Below are 12,586 nucleotides of genomic sequence, written 5' to 3'. Positions count from 1 at the left end.
ACCAGTACCAGCCCCCACGCTAGTAGATTGAAATTCAGCTGAAGCACAACCAGGGCATCAGATTTTTCCTGAGGTGTCTCAGGTGTGGAGAACCACTAGCGGCTCAAATAAGCACTCAACTCGCTCAAGTCAGAGCCCCAGCTATAGCTCCTGGTTCCGTGGCTCCCTAGGGGTGTGACCTTGGGCAAGTTACTCAACATTTCTAAGCCTCCATTTCCTTCACCGTAAAAGAGTACCAACCTCACGGAGTTGTGGGGAAGGCTGAATGAAAGAACCCAAGTCAGGTGCTGGGCCCTATGCCCAGCATGCAGTTAAGTGCTCAAACTGTTATCTGTTATTGGAGCAGCATTTGTTCCCACACTAGGATCCCGATTCGGAGCTATCCAGGTTTTAAAAAGTGCCACTTTCCCAGAGTGGGGTTGAGAAGAGCCAGTTGGAGCCAGGGCCAAGGCTAGGTCAAGGGCTGGTGTTGCCCCTCGTGGTTGGTCACTCTGACACATTCTAGTTCAGCACTAGCCTTTCAGAAACAATGGAACTGTTCTATGTCTGTGCTGACAACTTGGTAGCCACTAGCCAAATGGGGCCATAGGGCCCTTGAAATGTGGCCTGTGTGACTGAAGAACTGAACTATTAATGTTTTTCAATTTTTATCACTTTAAAGTTAAATAGCTACACATGGCTGACAGCCACAGGAATGAACAACGCTGCTCTAGACATGTATGTGTGTTGAAGATGAAAGTAAGCAAAGACATAAAGAAAAATAGCCCTTCTACTCTCTCATCTGAACCTCAAGAGGTCCTCATACAAAGGAGATCTGACAGGCACTGAGAGTCCCATTTTACAGATTAGGAAACTAAGCCTCAGGGATGTTAAAACACCTGCCCCAGATTAGGAAGAGAGAGAGAGAGGCAGAGCCCAGAGCAGAGGGAGACAGATTTCAGGACTGCAACCCATCCTTCATTTGTGGGGAAAAGCTTTCTCTCCAAGGGAGCATTTCACATTCCCCCACCAGCCCCTCCTGAGGCCTCAGAGCAGGCTCCCTCCTGGCCCCCTGACTCCCGTGGCCTCCCCCTTCCCTGTGCTACCCACCTGGAAGAGCTCCTGAACCTGAGTGTCCACCCACTGCTCCATCTCTAGCCAGCGCTGGAGCTGCCCCAGGTCGTACTTCACCGTCAGACGAGTGGGTCTCCGGGAACGGGACACTTTGGAAGGGTCGGAGTGGGACTTTGACTCTGAGTCTGTGGATGATGTCCTCCTCCTCCCAGAAGCCCACTGGACCTTCTTACTTGGGTTCTCCTTGTCCGGGTTGGGAGATGTGCAGGAAGCAGGGCTTGAAGACAGCATGAGAAGATCGGTCTTGGCGAGGCACTGGGGAAAACTGCCAGTCAGAGCAAGAGTGTCAGGGAATGAAGAGAGAGAAGTGAGGGAGAGGCCAGCAGGGAGGAAAGGAAGGCGGGCGGGAGGGAGGACCAAGGCTCCTCGAGGGGTGGGGGTCAAAGATCGACAGGCCTTTGTGTGGCGCTGGGAATGCCAGTCTCTCGGCTCCTGGCTGCCAGTGAGTGGCACTCCCGAGCCACCATGCCCTGGCCTCCCTTTCTGCAGCTGCTGAGCCTAAGTGATATAAACTGCAGACGAGCAAAGGTCAGGAGGGTGCCATGTCTCCGGAGGAGGAAGAGGCCCTTGGGTCCTGAGAGGTGTGAGGCTCTGACCTGAGTCACTCACCTGAGAGCCCTTAGCATCCCACCCTCCTGGGACTAGATCCACCTGGGCCCCCCGAAGCTGCGGTCATAGGGATCCTACAGGAGCAGGGTCCCTGGCTGGTCAAGGCTCCGGAGTGTGGCGCTGCTGAGGGCAGCATCTGACAGAAGATAACTAGTAGGCTGGTTGTCTCTGGCCCTCATGGAATCAGGACCCTCTTGTCCTAAATGTGAGCTGGCTTTAGGAAAGTGAGAGAAGAGGCACTCCCGTTGCCCTGATTCTGTGTTTGCAAAGGCAATCTTGTCTCCCAAGCCCACTCCCCAGACGCAACTGTTTAGAAAGCCATGTTCATCATCACATCACACCGCCCCCTAAGCTCCGACTCACGTCCTTCCAGACACAGAGAAACCTTGCAGACCTAACATTTACCTGGGTGTTAGGATTATTACTTCTAAACATCCTTGCATTCTAAAGGGAGGGTGTTTGCGCTTGTTTAGTCTTTTGTAAACAAAGATTTCAAAACTTTACAAAAGTTACACAATGGGAGAATACTCTATATGTATATATATATATATATATATATATGTGTATTTTTTTTTTTGTCTTTTTAGGGCTGCCCCACGGCATATGGAGGTTCCCAGGCTAGGGGTCAAATGGAAGCTGTGGCTGCTGGCCTACACCACAGCCGACGGCAACACTGGATCCTTAACCCACTGAGGGAGGCCAGGGACTGAACTCACGTCCTCATGGATGCTAGTCGGGTTAACCACTGGGCCATGATGGGAACGCCCTATAATTTTTTTTTAAATGAACAGTTCAGAAGGACAAAAGAAAAATGAAAGTTTCTCTCCTCTCCCCAGCTCCACTCTCTAGTGGCAACCTATGAACAGCTTCTGTTTTTAGTTCTCCTGTGATCACCATTATCCCTTTGTGTAATATCATAAATTATTCCATTTTAAACAGTATTTTGTCTCCTCAATAGGAAGGATAAATTAACTCCCAGAGTTCCCTGGTGGCACAGCAGGGTAAGGATCCAGCATTGTCATTGTTGCTGGGTTGCTGCTTTGTCTGAAGTGCCCTGGACAGGGAACTTCCGCAGACAAAAAAAGAAATTAACTCCAATACTCATACTTACTCCCTCATCCTCTTTACTTTCCACATTCCAATTTTTGTTTATGTAATTATTTTTAGGTCTTGTAGTGGTTGCTTTTATGACGATTTTCTGTTTCTAAAGTATCAGCTTCAAACATCATACACTGACTACTAAAAGAGAATTTTAGACAAAGGCCAATGGATGAGTCTTTTCTTTTCTTTTCTTTTTTTGCTTTTTAGGGCCGCTCCCAAGGCATATGGAGGTTTCCAGGCTAGGGGTCTAATCAGAGCTGTAGCTGCCGGCCTACACCACAGCCATAGCAACACAGGATCCAAGCCGAATCTGTGACCTACACCACAGCTCACGGCAACAGTGGATTCTTAACCCACTGAGGGAGGTCAGGGATCAAACCCGCAACCTCATGGTTCTTAGTTGGATTTGTTTCTGCTGCACCACAACGGGAAATCTCGGATGAGTCTTTAATGATGAAATTTAGGCCCTAAATTGACAGGGTAGGGGAGGTGTTTAAAGGCTGGAGGCCAGGATGGTAGCTTAGAAAAGCCTGGGCTTCAGAGGGAGGATCCCAGTTCAAACTCAGGTTTGCTCTGTATTGGTTTAATTACCCTCAAGTTTCACAACCTCTTTGAGTCTGTTTTCCTAACTGCAAAATGTGGTTTTGGGGAGGATTAAATGAGATGATGTATGTAAACATTTAGTAAAATATCCAAACACTTTCCCATCTCAAGATATCCCTTCCTCTTTTTTTTTTTTTTTTTTTTTGGCCTCACCTGTGACACATGGAAGTTCACGGGCCAGGGTTTTAACCCTCACCACAGTTGTAACCAGAGCCACGGCAGTGAAACACTGGATCTGTAATCCACTGAGCCAGGGGAAAACTCTCCTTCCCTTCCTTTGTTTGCCTTCTCATCCTCCCTGCTTTCCTGGTGAGGCTCTGTCAAAGCCTGGCCTTGGAGTTTCCCTGAAGTGGCTTCCTTCCTGGCCCTCTTTGGAAGAGGGTGGAAATGAGGAGGCCTCTAAAATGCAGCCTGCAGACCCAGCTGTTGCCTTGATGACCTGTTACACTCTGATATGCAAAAGGTCAGAGTGTAGTTCCCTCCCTCTTCTATTTCTGTCTTCTGAAGGCTTTGGGAGCCCTATTCAGGAAAAGGAACCTGTTCAGAAGAGTCTATGGGTTTGGTTCATTCATTAACACATTCATTTAACAAATATTTTATGAGTTCTTCTGGTAGACCAAGCATTATGCTCAATCCTGGGGATAGGTGATCCAAAAAAGACACAGTCTCTGCTCTCGTGGAACTTACAGTCTAGTGTTAAAATAAACAGTATTCGACTAATCAAATAAATGTAAAACTGCAATTGTATTTAATGATCTGAAGAAAAGCTAAGAGGTGCTATATGTCTAGTGATGGTGTTACCTAGCAAGTGGTAACATTTGAACTAAGTTCTGAAGGATCAATAGGAGTTTAACTAGGCACAGGGGCCAGCAGGAATAGACCTGACAGAAGGCAGAGCACATGCAAAGGCTCTGTGGCAGGAGGCAGAGGGTGAGTACAAGGGACTAAGGAAGGTCAATGAGGCTGGAGCAAAGAGATGAGAGAAGCAAAAGTGGGCCATGAGGTGGAAAGGGTAGAGGTATCTACTCAGGGCTCTGTGAACCATGTTAAGGAGTTTTGTCTCTATCCCAAGAGCACTGGAAGTCACTGCAAAATCTTAAGCAAGGGTGGTCAGGCAGGCTGACATGTTCAGATTTAATTTTTTTTTCTTTTTAGGGCTGTACTTTCGGCATATGGAGGTTCTCAGGCTAGGGGCTGAATTGGAACTGTAGCTGCCGGCCTATACCACAGCCACAGCAACACCGGATCTGAGCCAAGTCTGCAACCTACACCATGGTTCACATCAAAACGGGCTCCTTAACCCACTGAGCGGGGCCAGGGATCAAACTCTCAACCTCATGGTTACTTAGTCAGATTCATTTCTGCTGCGCCACAATGGGAACTCCCAGATTTAAATTTCTAAAAGATCATCCTGGCTGTTGAACAGAAAGAGAATCAGAGGATGCAGAAGGCCTGGGAGGCCATTGCTGCTGGGCTTGACTCGAGGAGGAAATGTTGCTGGTAGGGAGAAGTGGATGGGTTGGAGAGCAATTTAGAGGGTAATATTTAACAGAACTTAGTGATGGATTGGAAAATGCAAACTTCTTGAATTCCTACACAGGATCACAGACAGGTTCATGCCTGGGCCCTCCCTGAGCATACTTCCTCATCTGTCAACTGGGGGTTTGTGAGATTTTGCATGAGCATACAATATGGCCCCAGGGAAGCTCTATATGCACACGAATGAGGTATAACCATTATTTACAGTGTAAGGCTCCTTTTTTTTTTTTTTTTTTGGTCTTTTGTCTTTTTAGGGCCGCACTTGCGGCATATGGAGGTTCCCAAGCTAGGGGTCTAATCAGAGTTGCAGCTGCTAGCCTACACCACGGCCACAGCAACACCAGATCTGAGCTGCATCTGTGACCTACACCACAGCTCATGGCAATGCCAGATCTTTAACCCGCTGAGCGAGGCCAGGGATCGAACCTGCAACCTCATGGTTCCTAGTCGGATTCGTTTCCCCTCTGCCATTGCGGGAACTCCAGTGTAAGGCTCCTTATTTACATTCTCCCATTATAGCACCAACCTACGTGTGTCACCATTCACCAGTTAAGTTTGCCCAAGATAAGGGAACTCAAGGTTCAAGATAAAATGTGAAGAAAAACCACTAGGACCACAGGGTCATATCAGGGTGGGGAAATAAAGAGGGTACAGGCCTGGCAGGGGTCTGGCCTGGGTAGGACAAAATAAGCAGCAGGCAGACCCCATCAGAACTAGACTGTTCTTAAATGCCTATTCTTTTCTTTCTCATTTTTTAATTTATTTATTTTTTTGGCTTTTGTCTTTTTTTTGAGGGCTGCACCCAAGGCATGTGGAGGTGCCCTGGCTAGGGGTCCAATCAGAGCTGTAGCCGCCAGCCTGTGCCACAGCAACGCAAGATCCAAGCCTCGTCTGCGACCTACACCACAGCTCACAGCAATGCCGGATCCTTAACCCACTGAACGAGGACAGGGATCAAACCCACAACCTCATGGTTCCTAGTCAGATTTGTTAACCAATGAGCCATGACGGGAACACCATCTCTCTAGTATTTTTCTATGCATTTATATTTAACACAGTTGAGAAAACGCTATATATAATACGTATTTTAAAAATAGTATTATAGTTGATTTATCCTTTTAAAAAAAATTTTAATAAAATAAAGTTGATTTACAATGTTGTGCCAATTTCTGCTATACAGCAGTGACCCAGTCATATATATATATATATATATATATATACACACACACAAATATACATTCTTTTTCTCATATTATCTTCCGTCATGTTCTGTCACAAGTGATTGGATATAGTTCCCTGTGCTGTACAGCAGGTCCTCATTGCTTTGTAGATGCAAACCCAATGGCCAGTCCTTGCCACTCCCTCCTCCACTCCCCCTTGGCAACCACAAGTCTGTTCTGCATGGCTGTGAGTCTGTTACTGATCTGTAGACAGATTCATTTGCACTATATTTTAGACTCCACATATAATATGTAATTATTTAGAAAATTTAAAAAATTTCCCATTGTGGCTCAGCAGGTTAAGAACCCAACTAATATCCATGAGTATATGGGTTCAATCCCTGGCCTTGCTCACTGGGTTAAGGATCCACAGCTGTGGTGTAGGTCACAGATGCAGCTCAGATCCTGCATTGCTGTGGCTGTGGCACTGCAGGCATCTGCAGCTCCAATTCAGTCCCTAGCCTGGAAACTTACATATGCCCCAGGTGTGGCCATAAAAAGAAAAAAATAAAAATAAAATAAAATGCCCCTTCTAGGGAGTTTCCACTGTGGTGCAGTGGGTTAATCTGACTACTGTGGAGGCATGGGTTCAATTCCCGAAGGCCCAGTGGATTAAAGGATCTGGCGTTGCCAGGGCTGTGGCATAGGTCACAGCTGCAAGTTTGGATTTAATCCCTGTCCTGGGAACTGCCATAGACCACACGTGCATCTATTAAAAAAAAAAAAAGTCCCTTTTAGGGTTACAGCAGTATCTGAGGGGACTTGCCTCCTTTAAATAAAGATTGAACCAATGACAGCAAATTCACTTTGAAAAATCTTGCATTACTTTTCCCAAAAATCCCTATCAAAAATCCTTGGCTCTGCATGATCAAGGGAATTCGTGGGCTTTTATTTAGATCATTAAAACTAAAATTTATAAAATTTATATAAGATCATTAGATAATTAAAACTAAATTTTGTTCTGTAAATATCCTTCTGTTGCAGTTATTATTGCCAACATAAATCATTACCCCAAAACAGGATTCACCTCTCGGTGGGTATCCAGCCAACAGACACAACCATGCCAAAGATTCAGAGAAGGAAGGATTTATTATAACTTACAGCACGTAAGGAGAACACTGGGGACCTTTCCCAAAACAGTATCTCCCCAAACAGCAAAATTAGGGAACTTTTGAGCTAAGGGTACCTGCATATTCATGAAGAGACTTGAGTAGACAAGAATCCAGCATAGAATTGGGACGAAGTTTGACTGAGTCCAAGTCTTGGTTAATTGAAGTCAGAAAAGTCAATACCACCCTTCCATCCTCCACCTGGGGCCTTAGGTTCCTAAAGAACTCAAAAGACATATTATTATGTGTATATGTATCCATAGAGGGGGGAACTAGGACTCTGCTGTATCACTGCACTATTGTTTGGCTGCCTTTTCTCTGTACCAGCAATCAGTCCTTTGTTCTCTTAAGATCATTAGTTCTGAGACCTGTTCAAGGGTAAGCATTGTGGCCAGGCTTAGATCACAAAATGGCTAAGACCAAAACAGGTTCTCTTATTCCATTAAGCTATTCCTGGAGTTCCCATGTGGCGCAATGGTTTAGGGATCTGGCATTTTCACTGCAGTGGCTCTGGTCGCTGCTTTGGGTGGGTTCTGTCCCTGGCCTGGAAACTTCCACATGCCACAGGTGAAGCTTAAAAAAAAAAAAAAAGAAAAGAGGAGTTTCCCTTGTGGCTCAGCAGTAACGAGCCCTGACTTGTATCTATGAGGACTTGGGTTTGATCCCTGGCCTTGCTTAGTGGGTTGGGGATCCGGCGTTGCCATGAGCTGTGGTGTATGTCACAGACGTGGCTCGGATCCCCCGTTGCTGTGGTGTAGGTGGGCAGCTGCAGCTCCCATTCGACCCCTAGCCTGGGAACTTCCATATGCTTCAGGTGAGGCCCTAAACACACACACACACACACACACACACACACACACACACACACACACTCAGCCACTCCTGGTTCTCTTTCTCCAGTGACCCTTTAACCTATCTGCTTACAACATCACCTCAAAATGTAAAGGCTGATAACACAGCCATTTATTTGCTCATGATTCTCAACTTGGGTAGGGCTTGGCAGGTGCAACTAGTCTGCGTTGAGCTAAGTTGCCTGGGACTAGAATGCAGGATGGCTTCATGAAGCTACTCAGCTGGGGTGGCTGTGAGATAGCAGAGCCCCCTCTCTCCCTTCAGTCTCTCATCCTCCAGGATCTTGCTCTCTTCCAGCGGCCTCTCTTTCCCACAGGGTAGTCAAACTTCTTTACATCAGAACGGGGTGTAAGAGCAGAAAATGAAAGCCTCTAGGGTGAAGCCTGGAAGTCACGTGGTACCACTTCTACTAAGTCCCCATAGGTCAAAGCAAGTTACAGATTCAAAGAGAAGAGAAAGGTAAATGCCACTTCCTTGTGGGAGGAGCAGCACGCACCTACAGGTATAGGTAAGCTGCCAGGCTAGGTGGAGAATCAGAGCTGGAACTGCTGTGCTATGCCACAGCCAAGCAACGCCAGATCCTAGCTGCATCTGCGATCTACATCACAGCTCAAGGCAATGCCAGATCCTTAAACCCACTGAGTGAGGCCAGGGATCAAACCTGCATCCTCTTGGATACTAGTCTGATTCATTACCACTGAGCTACAAGGGGAACTACCCTTGCCTACCATCTTTAATGCCCATCTTTGAAGGCCATCCATTTTCCTACCTATAGAAACCAGCAGACCACCAGCCAAGGCAAGGCATTCAGTGTACCTTTTCTTTTTTGTTGTTGTTGTTGTTATTGTTGTTGTTGTTGTTGTTGTTGTTGCTATTTCTTGGGCCACTCCCGCGGCATATGGAGGTTCCCAGGCTAGGGGTCGAATCAGAGCTGTAGCCACCGGCCTACACCAGAGCCACAGCAACACGGGATCCGAGCCGCGTCTGCAACCTACACCACAGCTCACGGCAACGCCGGATCGTTAACCCACTGAGCAAGGGCAGGGACCGAACCCGCAACCTCATGGTTCCTAGTCTGATTCGTTAACCACTGCGCCATGACGGGAACTCCCAGTGTACCTTTTCTACCAGTGGTGTTATGGACTGAATATTCTCACCAAACCACCCACCGCTAAGATCAGTAGTTGGTACTGGTGGTATGGCAAATATGAAGGAAGGCTGTAGCATAAACAAAGGCTTTCTCTTCCCCAGGTTCATAGAGGGAGAGGGAGCCACATGGTCAATAAAAGAGCTAACTCACTAAGACAGCTCCCCTCAGGCCTGCCATATACAATTAGAAAACAATATCATTTGGAAATGCTTTGCAGGAAGGCAGGTCAGAATCTCAGAAAGGGGAGTTCCTGTCGTGGCTCAGCTGTAATGAACCTGACTAAAATCCATTCAACCCTTGGCCTAACTCAGTGGGTTAAGGATCCGGCATTGCCAGGAGTTGTGGTTTAGGTTGCACATGCAGCTAGGAACCCGCATTGCTATGGCTGTGGTGTAAGATGGCAGCCACAGCTCCAATTCGACCCCTAGCCTGGGAACTTCCATATCCTGCAGGTGTGGCCCTAAAAAGACAGGAAAAAAAAAACCTCAGAGAGGGCCCTAGATTGGCAGTCAGAAGACCTGAGGTCTGGAGGTAGCCTCTGCCATATACTAGCTCTGTATCTCTGAACAACAAATCAAGGACTAATCTCTGGGCCTCAGTTTCCTATATGGGAGAGGAAGGGCTTTATCTAAGTCCTCCAACAGTTCCAATGCTCTCCACCTCTCCACAAATCAAACTTTATGAATCCATCCAGAAAATAGCTGGCTCTGTACACACTGTTAAAGAGGCTCTTGGGAGTGGGGGTTACCAGGGGTCTGAACCAGTGAAGGACAGAGGAAGGCAGGTCTGGAGAAGGGAACCTCATGCTGTGTGCAAGGTGGCCTGGAGTCCATCTGGAAGCTGGCAGAGAGCCCAGAGAAAGGGCAGCGGTGGCAATAGAGTAGAAGGGATGCATGTGAGCAGTTACCAGGGAAGAGGGGGGAAATATGCCAGAACTTGGGGGCTGGCTAGATGTTTGCAGGGAAAGCCCAAGGAAAGGCAGGGGGGCATAGATTACTCCAAAGTGACTGGGACAGTGAGACCAGGAGAGAATGTGGAGAAAGGAGCAAAGAATCAATTTGAGTTCTTGTTTTGCCTCAGCAGGCTAAGAACCTAACTAGTATCTGTGAGGATTTGGGTTAAGGATCCAGCATCGGTGTGAGCTGTGGTGTAGGTCACAGACTCAGCTCAGATCTGGCATTGCTGTGGCTGTGGTGTAGGCCGGCGGCAGCAGCAGCTCCGAATGGACCCCTAGCCTGGGAACTTCTATATGCCGCAGGTGCAGCCCTAAAAAAAAAAAAGTTCTCTTCGTGGCGCAGCGGAAAGTTTTCGGGTTCAATCACTGGCCTCGCTCAGTGGGTTAAGGATCCAGCATTGCCATGAGCTGTGTTGTAGGTCTCAGAAGTGGCTCAGATCTGGCATTGTTGTGGCTATTGTGTAGGCCAGCAGCTGTAGCTGTGATTGGACCCCTAGCTTGGGAACCTCCGTATGCTGCAGGCGTAGCCCTAAAAAGCAAAAAAAAAAAAAAAGAAGAAGCAGTTTGTGGCTAAATATGATGAATGTGGAGGTTTTCGTGATGTATTTTTCTCTTCATCATGGAAGCATTCCATACCTACCAAAAGAAACTTCAGAAATAATTTTTGTTTGATTGGTTGAGGGTATTTTTTGGCCACATCTATGGCATGTGGAAGTTCCAGGCCAGGGATCAAACCCGTGCCACAATGCAACCTGCACCACAGATGCAGTGACGCTGGATCCTTGACGTGCTATGACACATGGGAACTTCCTCAGAAATAATTTTTAAACTAGAAAGAAGAAAATGTTACCCCATATTCCCATCATTCAAACACCATCACTTTTACCATATTGGTGGATTATCTTAGTCTTCCCCCACCCCATGTGTAGTTGTTTTCTTTCGGATCTAAGAAGCAGCATAAGGTAGTGAGAAAAGTGTAGTTTTTGAGGTCAGAGACGCTTGAGATAAAATTCTGGTCCTGTCACTTTTTTCAGATAATGTGTACTGAGTACTTACAGTGTGAAAAGTTTTATCTGTATTAACTCATATAATATTTATACTAACCCTGTGAAGCCCCACTTTGTGTACAAGGAGACTAAGGCACAGGGGGGCTAAATAAGTTACCAAAGACTACACTGATTGTAAGTGGCAGATGAAAGAGTTGAACCCAGTAGTCTGAATCTGAAGCCCACAAACTGAACCCCTGTACCGTCTTGCCTCTACTCTTTTTTTTTTTTGGCCATGCCTGTGGCATGTGGAAGTCCTGGGCTAGGGACTGAACCCACACCACAGCAGCAATCCGAGCCCCTGCAGTGACAATACAAGATCCTTAACCCACAGTGCCACAAGGGAACTCCTATTTTTTTTTATTTTCTCCTCCCACTCTTCGCTAGTCACCTTGATGGAGTTTAGTGAGCCTCTTTGCAAAGATGAAACAACTCATATGTCAAGTGTCTGGCACACAGCAGGTATCTCAACAAATGGTGGCTGCTCACCACTTGAAAGTGTGTGTTTCAGGCAAGTTGAATATGAACTGAAGTCAGATTGGAAGTCGAGTAAAGCCCAGTGTTTAGGTGCTGAAGCAATGAATTGGCCTACCTGGATTCTAGTCCCTGCTCTGCCACCTAACTGCCATGTAACCTGACAAGTTCGTTCACCTGTCTGAGCCTGTTCGCCGGTCCATAAAAGGGGGATGAAAATATTACCTACTTTCTTGGTTTGAGTATATGGGGCAAGGTGTGGGAAGTAGTTAGGGACAGGGTTTGGGCATTGGCAGGGCTTGATAAATGCAGGGTTTTGTAATGGTGTGTATGATGGAAGTAATGATAAATCTGTGGTAATATTACCATAAGGTAATAGTCTCCTGTGTTAGGATTCTTGTGTGTATAAGGTATTGAAGGAGGCAAATCTCAACAAAATCCTTTCCTTCCAGTAACCGCACAATCCTGTGCTTCATTCTCAGCATACTGTCATTGCTCTGTGTTCCCCATTGTGCCTGGACCAGTGGAAAAACTCAGAAAATCCATAGAAGGGGAGACAGATCCCCCCTAGGCTCCAGATTCCCACCCCAAAGCCCATAATGTGGGCAGCTAGGGAATGTTGCAGTTTAGCCAGGAAAATGAAGGTTTGGCTATAGCACCTCATAGGTTAAGCTGCTCTAAATGTGAAAGGGGGAAAATCATACCCACTGGGGGGAGGAGGGTTGCTAATTCATCATGAAAATGTGTGGAATCTCTTTTTGGGGAGAGCATTAATAGGACAAATTTTGCTCTGTAAAGAATGGGCTTTAAGAGGA

At 46.7% G+C, this 12,586-nt stretch overlaps 1 protein-coding gene across 5 annotated transcripts in view; it reads right to left on the bottom strand.

The window, feature by feature from the left end:
* PPP1R14D (protein phosphatase 1 regulatory inhibitor subunit 14D) overlaps nucleotides 1-12,586 on the bottom strand; it is a 35,758-nt gene that overhangs the window by 21,903 nt on the left and 1,269 nt on the right. For 4 of the 5 annotated variants that reach the window (XM_047766690.1, XM_047766692.1, XM_047766693.1 and 1 more), the window contains exon 2: nucleotides 1,090-1,378. In XM_047766690.1, the coding sequence (XP_047622646.1) occupies nucleotides 1,090-1,344 (255 nt within the window). In that variant the 5' untranslated portion in view covers nucleotides 1,345-1,378. Of the gene's footprint in view, nucleotides 1-1,089; nucleotides 1,379-7,371; nucleotides 7,512-12,586 lie in introns of all 5 variants that reach the window. The other variant, XM_047766691.1, reaches the window with a different exon arrangement.

The sequence above is a fragment of the Phacochoerus africanus genome, chromosome 2 (genome assembly GCF_016906955.1).
Source record: "Phacochoerus africanus isolate WHEZ1 chromosome 2, ROS_Pafr_v1, whole genome shotgun sequence".
Classification (NCBI taxonomy): domain Eukaryota; kingdom Metazoa; phylum Chordata; class Mammalia; order Artiodactyla; family Suidae; genus Phacochoerus; species Phacochoerus africanus.
This window is presented reverse-complemented; position numbering and strand designations above follow the sequence as displayed.